Source organism: Pseudopodoces humilis, chromosome 16, assembly GCF_049639895.1.
Source record: "Pseudopodoces humilis isolate 2021_Gansu_Grassland_sample_001 chromosome 16, ASM4963989v1, whole genome shotgun sequence".
Lineage (NCBI taxonomy): Eukaryota > Metazoa > Chordata > Aves > Passeriformes > Paridae > Pseudopodoces > Pseudopodoces humilis.
The window spans coordinates 14585758-14604798 of NC_142215.1; the positions used below are offsets into that span (position 1 = coordinate 14585758).

Below are 19041 nucleotides of genomic sequence, written 5' to 3' on the forward strand. Positions count from 1 at the left end.
AGCAGAAACTGTCCATTCTATTTGGCAGAAAACATCTGGCCATTCATCAGAGACTCAGTTTCAAACTAACTGAGCTGGTGTTGTGTTTCATACTGGTGGAGGTGATAACTAGATAACAAAATTGCACTGATAGAAAATTAGCCTTCATTATTTTTTTTCATTTCAAAACAACTTGCTGTAGTTTTTTCCCAAGCTTTAAGGTAATCATCCATAAAGTTCCCTAAGTCAGATTTTTCTCAGCTTCTACAAATCTCTTCTTACTCTATCTTTCTTCTCAAAGGTCTCCCTTAATCCAGTCTGGACATGTACTTTACAGCACTGTCTTCCGTGCAGGAGGGTCTACTGCCCCTCCTGAAGTCAGTCCTGCACCTTACCTACCAACAGTCTCCACACAAATATCAAAATCAACTAATGAAAATTACATTCTAATAAGAGTATTAACTGAATAAGACTTTTTTTTTTCCTTGATTAAGAGTCCTAATTTTAAAAACACTAATCCTTTTCTAAAAGAAGTTAGCTCAGCCAAAAATTAAAACACATCCTTAGCTTTACTCTGTATTCATAAAGGCAGAGTGATAGAGAAAATCTCTGAATGAAGATCAAGGGTCACATCTACATATAAATTTCTTGATTAATCTTGCACAACACACGCAAGCAACCTTTAAAAACACATTCCGCAGGAACCAACTAAAAAACCCCAGAGTACCAAAAAAGGTAGGAGACAAACCCCTACATAACCTTGCCACAATTCATTTTTGCTATCATCCCTTCTCTTTCAGAAAGGATTTCGGAAGAGCTGGAGCCCTCGCCCTGTACCATTTGTTTCCCCTCGTTCTCCCGCTGCTTTGGCCCAAGGCTCCGTTCGCTCCCCGGGCCGTTCCCGCCGCGCTCCGTGAGGGCTTTCCCGTGCCGATGGCGCCCCCTGCCGGCGGCCGTCACTGCCCGGCTCCGCAGCACCGAGTGGATCCGCAACAGACCGCAGGGAAATGCACGCGTTCCTCCTCACTACTGCTCTGCTCTGCTTCAAACAAGTGCCTTTCAACAAATGACACCATTTAAGTCGCACAAAGTCACACCGAAGTATCTTATTTCCCAGTGGAAAGAAAAAAAATTAGGGATCCCTCCTTAAAAAAAGCTCTTAGAACACTTTATGGTAGTGATGGAATACAGTAATGAATTCTATTCTGGATAAAGCAATAGAACCTACTCCCTGAGCAGCAATGAAATGTCTAAGAAAATAATCAAAACCAAACACAGCTCTCTTTAAGCTTCTAAAACATATAAAACAACAATGAAAAATGCAAGCTTTACTTATAAAATAACACAGCTTCTCTTTCAATCTGGTAACATTTTAAAAAATTTGTATTATATATCATATTTACACACACATATAGGAATACATACACACTTAGCAAATTCTCTTGAGGTAGTCTGTTTGAAGTGATGGATAGCAAATGTTCCTGGTTATATAACTCCTTAGTAAGGAATATGTACACATTTCAATCATATTTAAATATTTTATTACATATCTGCAGACAATATCTGCTTACTATTACAAAAGAGTGGAAGAAATAGGTCCCAGTCAAACTAAGCACCACTGGGTAGACCCACTTTTGAAAAAGTTCAAACTGCAAAACAGGGTGAAAAAGCTTCAGTGCCCAGAAGAACAACCATTATGCTAAGTTAACCATGGTAAATAATCAAAAATGCAACCTGAGTCTGCTCTAAGGCTCTGCACAAGCCCATTCCATGGATCCATTTGTCCAGTCCCATCACCTTGCAGCTAAGGTGAGGTAAAGGTGTAACTGTGAGTTACTGACAGGAACACAAGTGAACACAAGAGTCTGTCCAGCCACGGTAATTCAGCCTCCTGTGCAGTCTTTAAGCTTTAGACTGAGCTACCAAAGGTCAAGCAAGCAAAAGATTTTCATAGAGTTGTAGATACACAACACCAAGTGGTTGAGTTTTCAGCTCAAAATCATCTTGTGTGGACAATGAACAAGTGAAGAGCGTTACGAGTACTTAACCTCCACTGATTTCACTGCAGCTGGGTCTGTGCTTCAGCGGTACAAGAGCTTGAATCTTATGTTTAAAAATGGCTTAGGGAGGAGGTGGCCTAAGAAAACATCAGCTTCTACACAGGTCAGGGTTTGGAGAGTTGTCATAATACAATACAACCCCTTGCCTAAAGGCAAATCTACCCCAACTTAAACGGTATTAGAACAATTACAATGCACAAATGTTTTATTCTAATTACAGTGTCCTTGGTTTTCATGGCAGCTCTATGTTTCTGAATAGTGCCCTAAGGCAGATACAGCTGTCATTAAATTTTTGCACCAGGGCTCCTTTCTCCAGGGAATCCTATGGAAAAAGCCTGGCACCAAAGAGTGTGCATCTTCTTGAAACAAAACATGAATGAAGCTCCCAAGTCTCATACAAACTTTTCAAAGAAAAGTTTTGAAAGGAAAGTTAAAATCAGAGCTAGCAATTGTGTAAAACTCAGTTATTGAGCAAAAAAGCTTCTGAACAAGTTAGTGAAGAATACTTGGTCAGAAGAAAACCCAACAATCATCCGTTTCAGTTTGTTACAAAACAAAGCAAAGCTGAAGTTCCAAATGGCCTAAATGTTTTTCAGGATGATGAAGAAAAGATCTTACAAATGTAATTAGAATTTAGTTTAGTGTCTTACACTAAACAAGACTGCAAATCACATACTCAACACTGCAAGTGCTTTCCCCCACAAGGTTAGATCTACCCTTACAGCCGATGGCAACAGCGTGTTGCAGTGCTAGGAAGAATAGCTGGATTTGGGACTGCCAGCTCTTTAATTTTACAACAAATCCCATGACACTTGTTATTTTCCTTTAAATTCCAGTTTCTTAAGTCATACGATTATCTGGGTAGTTTTTATTAGAGAAAACATATAGCACCCTCTACATGGAGAAAAATGTTAAAAGGCTCAGAAAACAGAAGGCAAATAAAGACTGTAAAACACATTATTTTTACAAGTAGGTTTATGAGGAGCACAACTGGTGAAGCCTGGTTTTCTATGGCTTTTTGTCTTTGTGGTTGATTCTCTGATGTTTAACAAGGTGCAAATCCAGATTAAGTTCTTCCCAAGGCTGTGCACTTCTGACAACTTTTCCCCCATACAGACCTCATGGAGTCTAAAAAGCTCTTTCTACAGTTTTTCCCATCACTGATATTTCCACCAGGATCCATCCCCTCTTGACAAGGGAAAAGGTGGGGAGATAGAGAGATACTTTCTTTATGCAACTCAAGTTTCCAAAAAAACACTGATGAAGGAAGTTTTCAAAAGCAAAGTAATTAGCAATTATTAAGTCAGTATAAAGTCATAAAAACCCCCGAAGCTTAGAATATCTGTGAACAAACAAGTATTTAGTATTTTCAATGACAGGAGCAAAACTCTCACGCCCCAAATCACTTTCTTTTTTAAAGCAATGTTTTCCACATACATGTTATATTTTTCAGCCTAACTGGTTCTATGAAAAAGCATCAGCTGCAGTTTACAATGCACTACAGCCTTTGTACAAAGCAAATTAGCATTTAAAAGAAGGTGTATGTATCAGCACCTGGTCCAAAAAGTTACCACTGTATCACTGTTGCTTGCTGCTGGACAGATTTCTCCAGTAAGAAATCATGCTTACACATCACTTTTGAGTAGGCACAGAAGAATTAGCAAGGGTATTCCTATATTAAAAGAGAAAAGAGGTGGCATTATGGTAAAACCCTGGTGATTTTCTTTCATCCTCTGAAGTGGATTTTCAAGAAGCCTGTAGGAGACTGAGTTGTGTCCAAGTCCTCTCTCCCTTATCAAGGTTACTTGAACTTGAGCAGCAGAAACAGAAATTATTAAGGAGAGTAGGTTACGAAGAGAGAAATACGGGCAGACACAAACTGTGTGATCACCAGATCTCCCTAGGGAGGCTGATTAAAGAAACCAATTAAATTCTTAAACAAAAGATACCAATTACAGCAGTTTTAGGGCAAACAGAACACTCCTTTGGAAGAAATGTGCTGTTCCTTCTCAGCTTTACAACAAATCAGCAAAGACTGTTAGGAAAATTCTAACCAAAAGCTTTGCAAGCTCTCTCATGTCACATGGCAGCTGAACCTACAGCATTTGCTGCTGAAGAGTTTTAGCACTTCAAAATAAACATGTAATGTCTATTCACCATTCAATTCAATGCTAAATTAAGAAAAAAGTTTGTACTTTTAATATACACATATACACAGAAACCCCTGCATTTTACTTCTGATTTTAATTATCTATTAAATTTTATGAAAACAGAAATTTCTTACTGTGATTCTCTTCATATCTAGCTGTCGGAGCTGCATCATATGATGGAGAACAGTGTGTTTGTACCATGTCTCCTGAGCTATTGGATTGCCATCAAGGGTGATATCTGATAAGGATGAGGAATCAGCAAGGCACAGAATATCCTCAAAACTGTAATCAAAAGAGTTTAAAATTTTAATGCCATGGAGCAGGAATAATTTTGAGGTGGAAGATTTTATTTCTTAAGGACAGAACATAAATATTTAACTGAACTGAAACACTTCCACCCATCAATACTGCATAAGATAAATACAAGTATTCTGAAATACCAGCAGATGCTGCTGGTACTTTTTAGTCTCTTCACATACAGGTAAAAAGAGATGCAGAATAAGGAGAATTACAGGGTTTTTAGCCTTCAGAACTGCTATATGTAGTAAAAGCTTATTTTAAAAAACCTGAGATGAATGTGATTAAAAGAAATTTTTCATTTGTGTGTTTTAAAATAATGACTAGTAAATAGAGAGTTAAAGTTATCTATCCACATATCTACCCACATGCATAGATCAAATTTATAGAAGAGCAATATCTTTTGTTTAACATTAAGATATTTTTATACCTATTCCAACTGCAAACTCAAATCAAATTATATATTTCCATATATGTTCTAGATAAGTATTTGTAACTTACATGAAACCTAAGACTAGATCTAGCAATAGACCAACTAAAGCCTCCATGAATAAATGACAAAAAAATTGATTTAGTACCAAGAAGCAAGCTATTGATCACAAACTTTGAGAAATCAAAACCTCACAGTAAATTCCAAACATTTTTCCTTCTTTGAACACTGTAAAAATAACATGAATTTGCCTAAATCAATATGAGAGAGTAGTCAGAAAGCTGCACAAAATCCACCAAGTCCATAAAAAGACAGGGCAATTTCCCTGACTGCAGTGATGCTCCCTGACAGCGAGGGAGTCAAGCTGCTGCAGTCCCCTCCTTGCTCCTGCCAACCTGAGACTTTTTTTAGAAAGCCAGAAACAAAGGCAAGTCTCAATTATGGAAATGATTCAATAGAAGCAAAATTCTAACCCCCTCTCTTCACTATGCCAATTTAAAACATAAAATAAGAAGAGTAGCAAATTAATTAAGGGAGTAGCATAAGAAAGACTCCTGTGGTTCATCTCTGAATTGTTTTTAAATGTTTAACTGCCATGAGTATTTAAGATGTACTGCATTTGTACTTTAAGAACCTAAGGAACACAGACAAGTAGGTTGGAGATGTCTGCAAAAAACATAATGCAGGTCAATATAAAATGTTTGAGTAGCTATTAAAATAAAAGCTCCCTACTAAGTACATTTTACAGAGAAAGCAGATACCACAAGAATAGCATGACATTTCCAGTAATTAGAACACGAAGCATCTTCCCCCTACCTCACATCTAATTATTTGATTCTAAACAAAGAAAGCTGTTGGTGATCAAGGAATTAAAAAAAGGACATCGCAAACTGAAGATAATGCAGGCACTTGGCTTTTTTTTCAAATACTGGCACAAGCATAAAGGCAGACTTCAAAAATGCATTAATATGAAAAGGCACAGAAGACAAACATTTCTATTTATAACAAAATGCTCTTAGTTACTTGAAACTATAGAAGCCCAGCTTTGTGAGTTGAGCTATTTTGCTTCTGCCATCTGGTCTGAAGGAGAACCATGAATATACCTTTCAGACTTTATTAATTCGTGGACAAGTAAAATACAAGCATGAAATAATTTACCCATAGCAAACAGAATCTGACTCAGCAGTTTGCATAACTCCAGAAATACAGTGATGGAATGTTAAATATAATTTGTACCTTGCATAATGCTGCTTTAACAGACAACTAGGTTAACAGCAAAACAACATATTTACAAATCCACTTTTAATTTTGACCACTATAAACAGTATAATCAATTAAAAATATGTTTCTTGGTAGAATACTCACAGTACAATTACATTTAAATGCAAAGGGTTTCAAGAATTGTTATACTTAAAGTAGAAAATAGACAATGCCTTGATTGTATTTTTATCTGACATGTTAGGGAAGGAAAAAAGGATCTGTACTCACAGTGTTTGAATTCAAATTTTCATGATATACAGTTCAAATTACTGATAGGAAGCAAGCTACCATTCCCCTTACCTAGATATATTGTTGAAGCTGAGGAAGAGACGCTGGAGACAGGGTAAAGTATCCACATCTTTCTAGAAAGAAAAGATAAGCATAAATTCAGCAGCTGAAATTGGCTTTTGAGCCTCTTTATTCGGCCTGATGAAATGCTTTCATTTCTAAATGCTGTAACCTTGCTGCAACATTGATTTCTGTTGAACGTGCAGCTCCATCTCTCCCTAATGCAGACTGCAAGGGAGTGTTTCAGTGCAGATCCCACTCTGCAGAACAAGCTGCATCACTTGCAAAGCAAATGATGGTAAAGAAAAGGAGGATACGGCTGCTGCTGCTGCTTTTGGGAAATAAGCCAAGGTGCTGTCTCAGCATTTAAACTGCAGGATAAACATGCTAAAAAAAAAAAAAAAAAAAAAAAAAAAAAACTTGCTGAAATAAGGTTTTTGAAGTGCAATACAGCAGTGCAATTAGCACTGTCAAACAGCAGTGACTCTCTGGACAGAGAATGACCTGAAGGACTCTGTCACCTTTACAATTAGTACATTTAGATGAAGGCATGAATTGTGAATTTACAGAATAAGAAACTCTAAATTTAACATTGCCATTAAATGTCTTTGCAGAGAATCTCTAAATAGCAAATAACTCAAATATTAGTAAGATGAGACATATCAAGTAAGATCAAACTTCATTTATGAAACATAAATCCATATCAGACAGACAGCACAGTCTGCAGGGATTCACAAGCCATTCAAACCTAACCCCTCAGTTCTAAGTCTGCATCTCCTTACCTAACAGTGGTCATACTCCAACCTGAAACCAGAGGACACAAACCTGGGAAAGGAAAAGGAGCATCAGAGCTCAGTGTCTTGATTTTAGCCTACATGTCTTCCTCCCTTCATCAGATTTCTGACATGTCTACATAGCAGTCCAGACCAGTTCATTCCAAACAGGTAAACAAAGGGAGCTCAAACAAACCCTGAAGCTCCTAATGAAACACTAAATCTAAACTAACAAAGCTGCTGAGAGTCACTGCTGGATACAATGAGCAGGGCTTATGTGATCAAGCCTGCAGTTGCAAAACTCTTGGTTCAGAGGTGTCCTGAGTCCCCCCAGATCAGACCATGGAAAAATTGAGTTCATACATTTGGGCATCCCCTCAGTCCCTAAGGCTACTTGGTGTTAATGCCTAAAAGGATGGACACACATGATACAGGTGGATACACACATGAAAATAGGTATTATAGGCTGATGCACAATAATGCTTAAGCAGTAATGACTTCAGCTAATCACTGGGGAACACAAAGTAATTAACCCTCAAGTCAAATTTCCTAGCAGGATGTGTTGGTCTCTTGTAAAACTTGTTGCAAGTCTCATACATGTGGCATGAAACACTAGACAGGATTGTTTAAAAAAACCCCCCAAAGCCTCTGGCTACTTCAATTTTGATACAAAGTCTTATAGTGAGGTGGACAGAGGGCAGGAGCTCTTTCCTGAAAAAAGTCTTGACCAGTCCTCCTTTATGTCTAAGATCAAGCTCCAGATGACAAAATCCAAAATACTGAATTTAATTCCTCAAAGCAAAGAAGCCGGTCATTCTTTCAAAGAAAAACATAGATAATCTTCCTATCAGAGGCCTTAACTCACAATTGGATGGAAAATAAGTAGATATTTCATAACTCACGGTATGTATAGATCTGTGCTTTTGATGCCATATGAGACTCTTTGTAATCATTTATTCTGCATGCTATTCTCCTGAGTAGTCAGACTCTGTATACACTTCAGTCCTGTAAGATGCTTCTGCTATAAACCAAGCCCCAGGACTACCTCTGTAAATCTTATAGCTTTGAATCAACTACAGTTCATTCTTACAAAAATAACTACTGATGATTCAAGGTTTTTCAGTCTGTAGTGAAAAGCTCAAAGACAAAAAACAGTCCCTAAACTGGTAGTCCAAGGCCAGTAGATTGTAAAGTCTGACTGCAGATTTAATTGTTCAAACTAGCTACAACCCAGTTGGATAACTTTAGTAATTCAATACAGTAAATTGCAAAGGGCAGAGAGTTCAGTACAGAACCTTCTTTTGTTTGACAAAGGAGATCATCCTCTTTCCTATACAAGAATAATACACTTAGGGCAGGTCAAAGGGAGGTATGTGAAAAATAAGGAAGGTTCACAAAAAAATGCAAAGTTATTTAGATCAGATTAATTTTTAAAATTATTTTAGAACAGTAATTTATTTTTAAAATTGAGTTTAGATTCTTTCATTTGAAGGACTAATCAAACTTAAAAAGCTTGATTCATAATGAGCATTGTCACAGTAGCTGAGTAACTAAAGCACAGTAAACAAATTATTTTCATGAGCTTAGGAGTGAATATTTTGCAGTTAAGTGCTAGATCATAACAATATAATGATTAAAATATCTCTACCACCTGCACAATCAACCACATGATCTTAATCTTCATCTTAAAGAAATATAGTCCCCCTCCCTCAGCTACTTGAGCACTCCAGAAATAAAATATCTTGGATATTCTTTCCATAGAATGATCTATTTCTTTCCATATTTCTGCATTTTTAGTAATTTCCTATTGCAGCAGAAACTGAATTTCCATACAAAAGGAATGTGGCTGTCATTTTAAAAAAATAAAACAAATGTAAGTAAAGAAACACACGCACATCATTGTACACACAGTAAAAGACAACACCTATCATTAAAATAAGAAAAAATATTTTATTTTAGGAGCCATATTTTCTTAAGAGTTTTAGACAATATAATGTGTCCAAAACTTAAACATAGAGTTAGTGCCATACTAGCTAAAATTACCATTCAAAGAAAAAAAAAACAATCCACAATCACAAAACTGCATTTCATTAGAATTTAACCAGAGTAAAAACCCAAAAAGATAGCAACAACAACAACAGTTAAAAAAATCCACAGGACAACAAGCAAAATAAATATTTCCCTGAAGAGAACATCATCTTCTGAAACACTGCCTCTGCCAGGAAACACTAAAACATTGAGATACAGCACAGAGTCCAAGTCTGTAAGTCACTAATTTAAATTTCATGCTGATTCTTGTGACAGCAGAAGGCAAGCAGAAAGTACAAGTTGCACCTGAGAGGACTGAAAAGGCAGAAGCTACAAGCAAAGAGAATTCCAGATAACATCACTGACACAGGGGAAGGTACAGTGACAGAATCAGCAATGAGCAGAAATTTCTCATTTTTGAGATCTAAGAACAATTCCAATTGGACAAATAGCAGAAACTGAAGACAAGAAAGGTTCAGCAGCAACAGGGGACTAGGAACTAAATTATGCAGGCCAGAAAAATGTAGCTATCTAAGTAAACTGTTTTATTTTTGAAAGCTCTTGTTTGAATAATCCACTTGCCATACCTGAACTACAACTCAAATTGCAAAGTGAAAAGCTTAATTTTTAGACTATGAAGATTTAAAATGCTGGGTTTAAGCTTCTATTAGAAAACTCTGCTCTTATAATCAATACCTGTTTTCTCTGCATTTACCCTGGCAACATTCCCAAGTTGAAATGTAAGATGGCCTTATGGCTTAGCTAACCTACAGAAATCAAGATGATTTCTTTCTAGAACATGAGCTTGTATGGAAGTATCCAAATTTACAGGTTAGAGCCACAGAGCTTTTGCAAAATCTCTTCCTCCCTCCCAAAGGAACATCATGAGTTTTCAAGATTTGAAACACTACAAGTCATCATAGAATCACAGCATGGTTTGGGTTGGAAGAGAGCTTTAAAGGTTATCTAAGTCTAGTCTCCCTGATCATATTTAAATAAAATAGAATTGAACCTTTGTTTCACCTTTATGTTGTAGAATTAAGCATTGCAGCAGAACAATATAAGCAACATATATGTGTTATATATATATATCACATAATATGAGGAAACACGAGATGTCAAAAATCTGAAACACTGATATGGTTTAAACAAGTCAGAGTTATCATGCATTTTGTCAAAAGCAAAGACAAGGAAATGAAAAAGAAAAAAAAGGACAAGAGTTTTGCTCCTTACAATAGCAGAGACTTGATTATGACGGAGGTTGAGCTCTGTGAGTGAATCCAGTCCATTCAGGTTTTCTACAACAGTTAGCAGGTTTCTGGCAAGGTTTAACACTCTCAGTTCACTTAAATGACTGATGTTTTCTATTTTGGCAATCTGTTCGAGATAAGATAAACATGTACACTGTGTTTTATATGGATATTAAAAAAAAAATTAAAATAATAATAATATATATATGTGTGGCACACACATTTTCTAAAAGTATACATGAATTATCAGCTTCATACAATAGTGTGCCTGTTTCTCTAAACCATGATACTCAGAGGTCCAGAACAAGTATTCACCCACATTTTTCTTGCTATCCTGCAGTAAAACTCAGTAAACATTTCCTTCTATCCCATCAGAAATCAGGTTACTTCAGCTGTGCTGCTCTGTAGCAGCAACCTCAAAGACAGAAAACCAAGACAGCTCTGGTATCGTAGTAAACCAAAATGGGGAAATCTTGTGCATGGTTGAGCCTTAATTTGTCTGCAAAGATATTCAGTTGTTTTCCTGAGATTAGAAAAGGGAGGGACCTAACAAAGAATGAATTACAGTAAACAGGCAGCTGACAGGTGCTTCTTTTTATACTTAATTCCCTATTTTAAAGGCTCAGGTGATAATGACAAAGCAAAACAAAAAAGGCATAAAAGGAGCAATAATAGCTAATGATCCTTAATTTTAGTTTTTATTTTCAGAAATACCAATGTATTTTACAGAGGTGCTATCAGATTATTGCTCTGATGATTCAGTATGGATTCAATTCCTGCTGTTATTATTTCCCAGAGATCCACACAAAGCTCTCTATCCAGATAATTATTTCTCATGGCAGTGTGGGATCTGTCCTTCAACACGTATGCAGAATTTGTGCCTGACTTTAGGAGTCAGGGAGAAGGAGGACAGCCACTGCACAAGGGACATGCCTATGGTACTCTCAGTAAAATCCATGCTGGGTGGCAGAAAGAAGACAGCAAGTTTTCCTGTGGAAAATACTTCAGCAGCCACAAGGTTTTGGCAGTGCAAAGAGCTACCAAGATGTATGATTCCCTGTCAGTTAGAATTAGCATCTCTGTACCACTTTAAGCCCCGTTTAGCACCCAGTGCCCAGGCACACTATTCCTCCTCCAAGAGGCCAACAGTGCCAAGGTGCAGACCAGTAAAACAGTGCCTGGTGTTACAGACATGGAACTTCCTGATGCTTTACACCAGTGCAAGTCTGGCCATGCCAGTTTGCAGAAAGTGTCTAGCACCTCCAGGAACAGAAGATGATTATTTAACAGTTTGAGAACATCCAATTTTTTTGGTAATTTCCATTATATCCATACACATAGACATGTATATGTAAATCTGTGACTGGAATATGCTGCTATAAGAAATATTTTAGCAATTTCTCAAGTAAAAAGCATACAAAAGTAAATGGCAAGACCAAAATTAAATAACGTCTTCAACCTTTGATTTGAGGTTCTTAAACTTGTGATTCAACTGCTAATTAAACTATTGATTTATGTGTATTTCATAAAAAATATTAAAGCAAGAGGAACAGAAAATACCACTATTTAAAAGAACATATTTATACTGAGAGACTTTTAAAAGCAACCCTAAAATCAGAGTTGGCATGAAGAGCACAGACCTCTGCTGATGTCTGCCCAGCTAGAATTACAGGCAAGAATGCCACAAGTCTAGAATACTAATCCTGGTATTTCACTGCTATTGCAAAGATAATGATTTCATCAGCAACATATAGAGATACTCTTTACTATTTTGCTAAGCTTTAAGATTAACTCTACTGAATTGCCTGTTTCAATAATGCATGCACATATGAAGGTACACCAGCTTTTCATATGGACTATTAGATAAGAAGTAATAGAAGCTATTATCACTTCTTTTTGGATGTTTCAAATAATACTTACATAATATAAAAAAATTAGTATACAAGTCAAAGTCTCCTTGTAAACACTGAACAAAAACACTATTCATTTTCTCATTAGCTTGTATAACTTAATACCTCACTATGAAATAGAAGTCAGAAAAAGGTTGGTATGCACCAAATAATCACCCATCAATAATTAAATTGCACAAATGAAAGTTACATCTTTTAAAAAACATTCTGAGATGAATGAAAAAAAGTTCATGCATGAAAAAAAAAATCAGGTTGCATAATTTTACTTGCATCTTGAACTCCCGGAAAGAAAAATGATTCACAGAATTAAACAGAACACAGGGAATTACTCCAATGACATTTCATATTTAACACATTCTAGAATAAAATTTATGTGTAGAGTCCCTGAACAATGCAACTCTATGTGTCTATATTAATGTGTCAATAATAGTTAATCTAGTGTATTTCCAGTACCTTGTCTATAACTTGTATACAGGATTTAACTGTTCAGTGTTCATCTGGGATCACTGGTAACATATAAGAGATACTGCACAGGATTAACAATGCTCAATAATTATTGTCTTTTTGCTCAACACCACTGAGATAAGTCTGACTCAAATTCTCTGATCTGTTGTTTAAATTGGTACATTCTTGAACATGAGAAACCACATTTTGAAGTTCTCAAAGCCAATTATGTTGCTGTAGTCTGTTCTTCAGAAATTTAGAGTGTAGAAGAAGTATCTTTTAAGATAGGCTAGAAGGCTGCCAAAAATAAAAATCCCACAAATTTAAATAGTCAAAGGAGCTCCCTTATTCAGTGCTGTATAAGTAAACAACCAAACAAAACCCAGCCTTCAAAAGAAGGCACTAGTCCACTAAGATATATTCCCAAACACAGCATTTCTTCATTCCTTCATTAAACCTTCAAAAATAACTAATACTATGGATGGCAGATTGGTGCTTTAAATTTTGAATTCCTCAAAGACAGGGAAAAAAAGAACTTAAACAGAAAAACTTGATTATCTTTGCATTAGAAAGGAAGAGAAAAATAATTTATTTATGGAAGATAAGTTCATAGTCCTTATTTGGACTTTACATGAATAATACACTAAACCTACCAAAACCAGAAATAATTAACTCCATTTCCAAACATTTGTGCCCTTCATATCTACATTTATGATGCAAAAATTTTGAAAACCAAAATAACTTAATAAGCTCCAAGATTTAATGTTAGTTCCAGACACAGGGTAATTTTTTATATTCTCTGGATCAAAGAAAGCCTATCATTATTTAGGGGATCAAGCAACAACCAGCCCAAAACTCCTAGTAAAGTTGCAGTTAATGTAAAGAGAGTTCTACAGATACTTGAAGACAAAAAAAGTCAGACCTACATCACAGTCACTTGTAAGAACTGTGCAAGATGTTTTTCATTTTCATTAGTGATACCTTCATTGTGCTGGGAAAGTGTGCTGCCACAGCTGCATTGTTAGTCTGCATGTATTTTTATCAAAAAAAAATTGCAAATTTCCAACAGCAATACAAAAAGGATTGTGTTGTTCAGACAAACACTTGTGAATGAATGTTTGGAGATGGCCAAGACTCCAAGGGCAATGCCATCACCTGGCCACAGACTGCCTCTGCCACTGCACAATGTGCACATTGTTTGACTAATGGGATTCAAAGCAGCCACAAATTTATTGTATCACTTATGACAACAAGTCCCTACAGTGCTAACTTGGCTTTTTCTTCTCTTCTACATGTATGAAGGGAATCTGGTTTTGTCAGACCACCAACAGCAGAAACAGAAATCAATCAGACCTAAATATTTTATAGCAGTTCTAAAACTGTGATACTTCAATTACACCACAACTGTTTGTGGTAGGTTACTGTTGTGTAGGTGTGAGTGCCATTATACTCAGCTAACTCAGCATTTTAATCACTGTAACCTTCCTGAAGTACAACACTGAAAGTACAAGAGACTGGTACAAAGACTCAAAATAAACGTCATGACACCTTTTATTAACATATTAATTTCTGCTACCTCAAGAGCTGCAAACTTGCCACCAATTCCCTTTCACAAAAAAATACTTTGGTAAAAGACACACCAAAACATGATGTCTACACAACAAACATAAGCAATCAAGTTATTGTACTGCACCTGATTTCCATGAAGATCTAAAACATCAAGGTTTTTTAGGTTCTCCAGATTTGAGATTTTCTTTATTCTGCAAGATTACAATTATGACAATTATTTTTAATATTAGATTAAAAATATCTTTTGTTTTCCAGCCAATACAAAATTAAGCCTTTTCTTCCTGACTGACAAGACTAACAGAAAAATAACAAAATTTTGAACCATGAAAAGAAAAATTGATGGATAAATGAGTATGACTTTAAGACTATCACCTTCTTCTCTGACTGTCAAGAATTTAATAGCAACAGAATTTATATGGTTCTTCTAGAAAGAAGAAAAGGATGGAATACTTGCTCCACTGGAAACCAAAGTCAACAACTTCATTGACTTAAAACTTCTCTGTCTGGTCATGTTTTGTCAGGTTCCAGACCTAGGCTATTATACAGCCAACAGCATCATCTACTGGCTGATGACATTAAACACGTGTATTAAGCATTTGTTTTAAGAGTAATCAAAGATCCCACACAGACCAAGCTGAAAACAAGGTGTTAACAGCTCTGTCTGATATATATCCACTCACTCATGAGTAGGCCAAGTCCTAACTACGTCAACACACTTCTAAGCTAAACTGCACTCAGGGTGATTATGATAAAGAAAATAATTCCTCAAAGCACTTTAAAATTGTAGTATCCACACCCCATCATTTTACTATAAACAAAATTGATTTCTACAGGTGAGTTTTTTAATACAAAAGCTCTTAGTTGTAGTAACATACTTCACTATTGAAACTTTTAAGTTTTGAGTACAGGCTGAATTAGGAGGTACATTCTTTAAAATCTGCATATAAGTGAAATCTGGTCACCGGTTCTCACTTTACTGAATATAAGAAAATGAGGAAAATTTAAAAGTCAGAGCACAACCTTTAGATGTGTGAGCAATCCCACAGATAAATGTATTAAATTTTTAAAATTAAAGGCTGCAGGACTAGAAGCAATAAATAAGCATTAAAATCCATGAGTCATCTGTCTGGTATTTTTCCCAGCTAAATATATCAGGAAGAACCTCTCTATAGGTTATAAATAATCAATGAATACTACATTTGATCTGAAAAGACATTCCACAACATTCCATACAAATGTAAGAACACTTACATATATTTAACAATTGATCAGAATAGAAGATTAGATGGAAACATGTGAAGTACTTTGGAAACATTGCTTAAATTTACTAAGAAAGGAAGTTTTGAAGAACATGACACACAAAATCTGTGTGCTTCCTCAGTGGGATCCCTGATACTTAGCTAATCCTATGGCTGGTCTCACTGGTATGACAGCAACATCACAAACTGAAAACTAACAGAAACTATGGGAAATCATAGTTGTTACACCATAGGCAGAAGAGTGCCTTGGCTAAGTTTTATTATTTTTACCTGTTCTTTCCCAACAGAAGGACTCTCAGGGATCTCAAAGTTGAAACCCCACTTATCTCTTCAATCTGATTATCATATAAATCTAAGAAAACAAGATGGTGGAGATTAGAAATATTTTGGATACGAGTTATAAAGTTATGCTGGAAATTCAAAAGACGAACGTGATCTTCCCCATCAATAATTGGGCACACTGTCAGTTTTTGCCTGGAAGAAAAAAAGAAAAAAAATAGAACACACCAGTAAGTAACAAATCAGTAATCCACCTTCTGCTCACTCACTCTGACTGAACAGAGAAAAGTATATTATCTTGGTTAAGGTAGCATTAATTAGGTTTGCTAATTAAATTCTGTAGATAAAGCAGAAACTCCTACTTATTAAAACCTGAAAACATAGCAGAAATACTTTCAAAATTTTCTGAACACCTCTCCTCTCAGAGATTTGTTTGTTACATGGAAACTACATGGAAGTTTTGTGTTGTCACCACACTAAAATTCCATCAGATGCAGTCTCACAATCTGTTAAGTTTTTCTTCAGTTATCACATGAACAGCCTGTTCAGATTCAGAAATCTGTCTGCTTTAGATGACTGCTGTATGCATATATTCCTCACAAGGATACTCACAAAGAATTTCTCCATGGGACACAATTCTTCTCTCAAAAACACACACACAAACCCCAACAACCCAAGTCCACCACTGACTGCAGCCATTAGTGGAGCACTGGTCACTGTGGCCACTGTAGACCAGAGGCCTGAGGCTCTGGTGCGTGCGTTCCATCACCCTCTCACCTTTCCAGGGTAAGTCTATCTGAGTTCAGAATCTTTTCTTCAGCAGTACGTTGCAATACAGGAAATGTTATTGATGAACTGCTCCCAAAATTCGTGTTATCTATTGGAAAAATCATACAGAGAATATATGAACTACTTCTCTGTAGATGCATGTTGTGAACTACAGGTCATAAAAGCAAAATTTTCTTTTTTATAAAAAGTAAAGCATGAAAGTGCTTTTTGCCTCCATTCAGTACTATGATTTATCCATTTTTTCCCTGATTTTATTTGTTTATGACTATATCCCTCTACATTCTCTTTCCAAAGTACATCCATTTCTTTCTTTTGAGATTTTTTTCCAACAATTTGTTGTAAGCAGATATTTTGTAAATGCCTTTATTTTAATTAGAATTACCCAACGATATTTTAACATAAGATTGTAAAATTCTTTCATAGTTTCAGTATCTGAACTTACAGAAGATAGTACCCAACTTAAGAAAAATTTAAAGGTACAGATCAAATAGATGTGCACCAAAATATTGAAATACTCCCACAGAGCCACAAATAAATGCAAAGTCTTTCAAAGGTAAGTGCACACAATACCTAGTGATCATTGGTATTTCACTCCATTATCAAGAAATAGGCAGCCCTTGAAAACATATTTATAAAGCTATTCATCTTTATGCATTTCATTAATATAAGAGGTAAAAAGGGAGAAAGTCTAAAAATACCTGCAAAATGAATCAACAAATGTGTTCTATGAACTTTGGCTTATCTGGAAAATGATCCACTGAAAAATATTGGTCAAAAATATATCATTGTGTGTGCACACTACCACAAAATATAGGCTTGACTTCTGTGTGCTTGCCTTTTTTTTTTCTCTTCAAATAAATCCAATATATAACCAGGAAAAACATCAATTCTTTAATAAACAAGACAACTGTTTTACTACTATAGCAATGAGTCCATTGTTGTCTGAAATATACTCTTAGGAATCTGTTTGAGTTAAACAATTTGTCAGCCAATTTAGAATCTTTTCAGTGCTACTCTTGAATTTTATCATTAGCTACTCTAACAACACTCTTTACACATCCTTCAAAATCAAAACTCTTAAAAAAACCCAAAAAATATTAAAACAAATTAACATCGTTGCAAAAATCTAACTCTAGTTGTGTCACAGGTTTTTAAATGTAAGACCAGAAACTGAATAATCAGTCTGAAAACGTGTCAGGATGGCAGTAATGTGACTTTTTTTTCCTACTGTCATCCTCCTAAAGACATGTGAAAGATCCCTACCACTATTCTTTCATTAAAGAAAGCATTATAAAGCTTTCATTATAAATGAATGCTTATAAAAAAACATTCATTTAAATGCCTGTATTATATTTTTGAAAAAGATTTCTAGTGTCTTCTTGACAATTATGTACTGACCTCTATTAACACCCAAAGGGAGCACTAAGAATCATCTTTTATTGTAAGGCGCCCAGTAAAAGAGAGAGAGACTAATGAGAAATTTCCACTGCTACCTGAAGCATGTGAACTAAAAATGTGGCTTTTTGTAGGGCTCTGGATTTTGTGCTTTATCAGGACCTAGGAAGATATCTTTTTTATTCACTTTTGTGAATAGAAGTCTCCCCAAGTCCTGATAAAGAACCTGTACTCTGCTTCAATGCCAAACTAGAAAGTTCTGTCAGACTGGATGGTACTGGGAGATGGAGCTGCTTATTACGCACCAAAGGACTTAATATTCTTTGGTCTCCTGTGCAGGGAACAAAATCAAACTGCAGACTTACTCCACAAATTGCATAGTATCCCTAAAAGTCAACCCATTCTGAATGAATGAAGGCTGCTGGCCTTCATTTTTTACCAGAATGAACAAAGTTACCTTGATAACTAAACTGGTCTTCTACTCACACTAATCACAGACAAGCAGCAGCAACATGGCAAGAAATGTTGTTTCAAGTCTCTTCCTGTCCTCACCACAGTTAGCAGTGGTGCTTAGATAGATAACAGATCACAGATAGCACCAATATCTTGCTTTGCAAAGCCAAGAACACCCAAGCACAATAGAAAAACTATCTCTTAATATCATGGTTCTAAATTAGAAACTAATTTTGTCTAAACATATTAAAATGTTAAACATCCAGTAAAATGTTTGTGTGGCTATTGAGAATATATACAGTAGGGCACTTGATAGGTTGTGGCATTGTAGGTAAAAGAAAAAATGCTCATCCATGAGGGGGGAAAAAAAAAGGATGCAAAAAGCCAGACAGTAGCACAGTTGGTTCACCCCATGATGCAACAGTAAT

At 35.8% G+C, this 19041-nt stretch overlaps 1 protein-coding gene across 2 annotated transcripts in view; it reads right to left on the reverse strand.

The window, feature by feature from the left end:
• Positions 1-19041, reverse strand: part of LRRC49 (leucine rich repeat containing 49) — a 35215-nt gene that overhangs the window by 14630 nt on the left and 1544 nt on the right. Inside the window, exons 4-9 of one of the 2 annotated variants that reach the window (XM_088063048.1) lie at positions 16754-16853; positions 15968-16171; positions 14563-14629; positions 10499-10642; positions 6477-6538; positions 4324-4471 (exon numbers count right to left, since the gene is read on the reverse strand). In XM_088063048.1, the coding sequence (XP_087919174.1) occupies positions 4324-4471; positions 6477-6538; positions 10499-10642; positions 14563-14629; positions 15968-16171; positions 16754-16853 (725 nt within the window). Of the gene's footprint in view, positions 1-4323; positions 4472-6476; positions 6539-6636; positions 6694-10498; positions 10643-14562; positions 14630-15967; positions 16172-16753; positions 16854-19041 lie in introns of those variants that run through there. The other variant, XM_088063049.1, reaches the window with a different exon arrangement.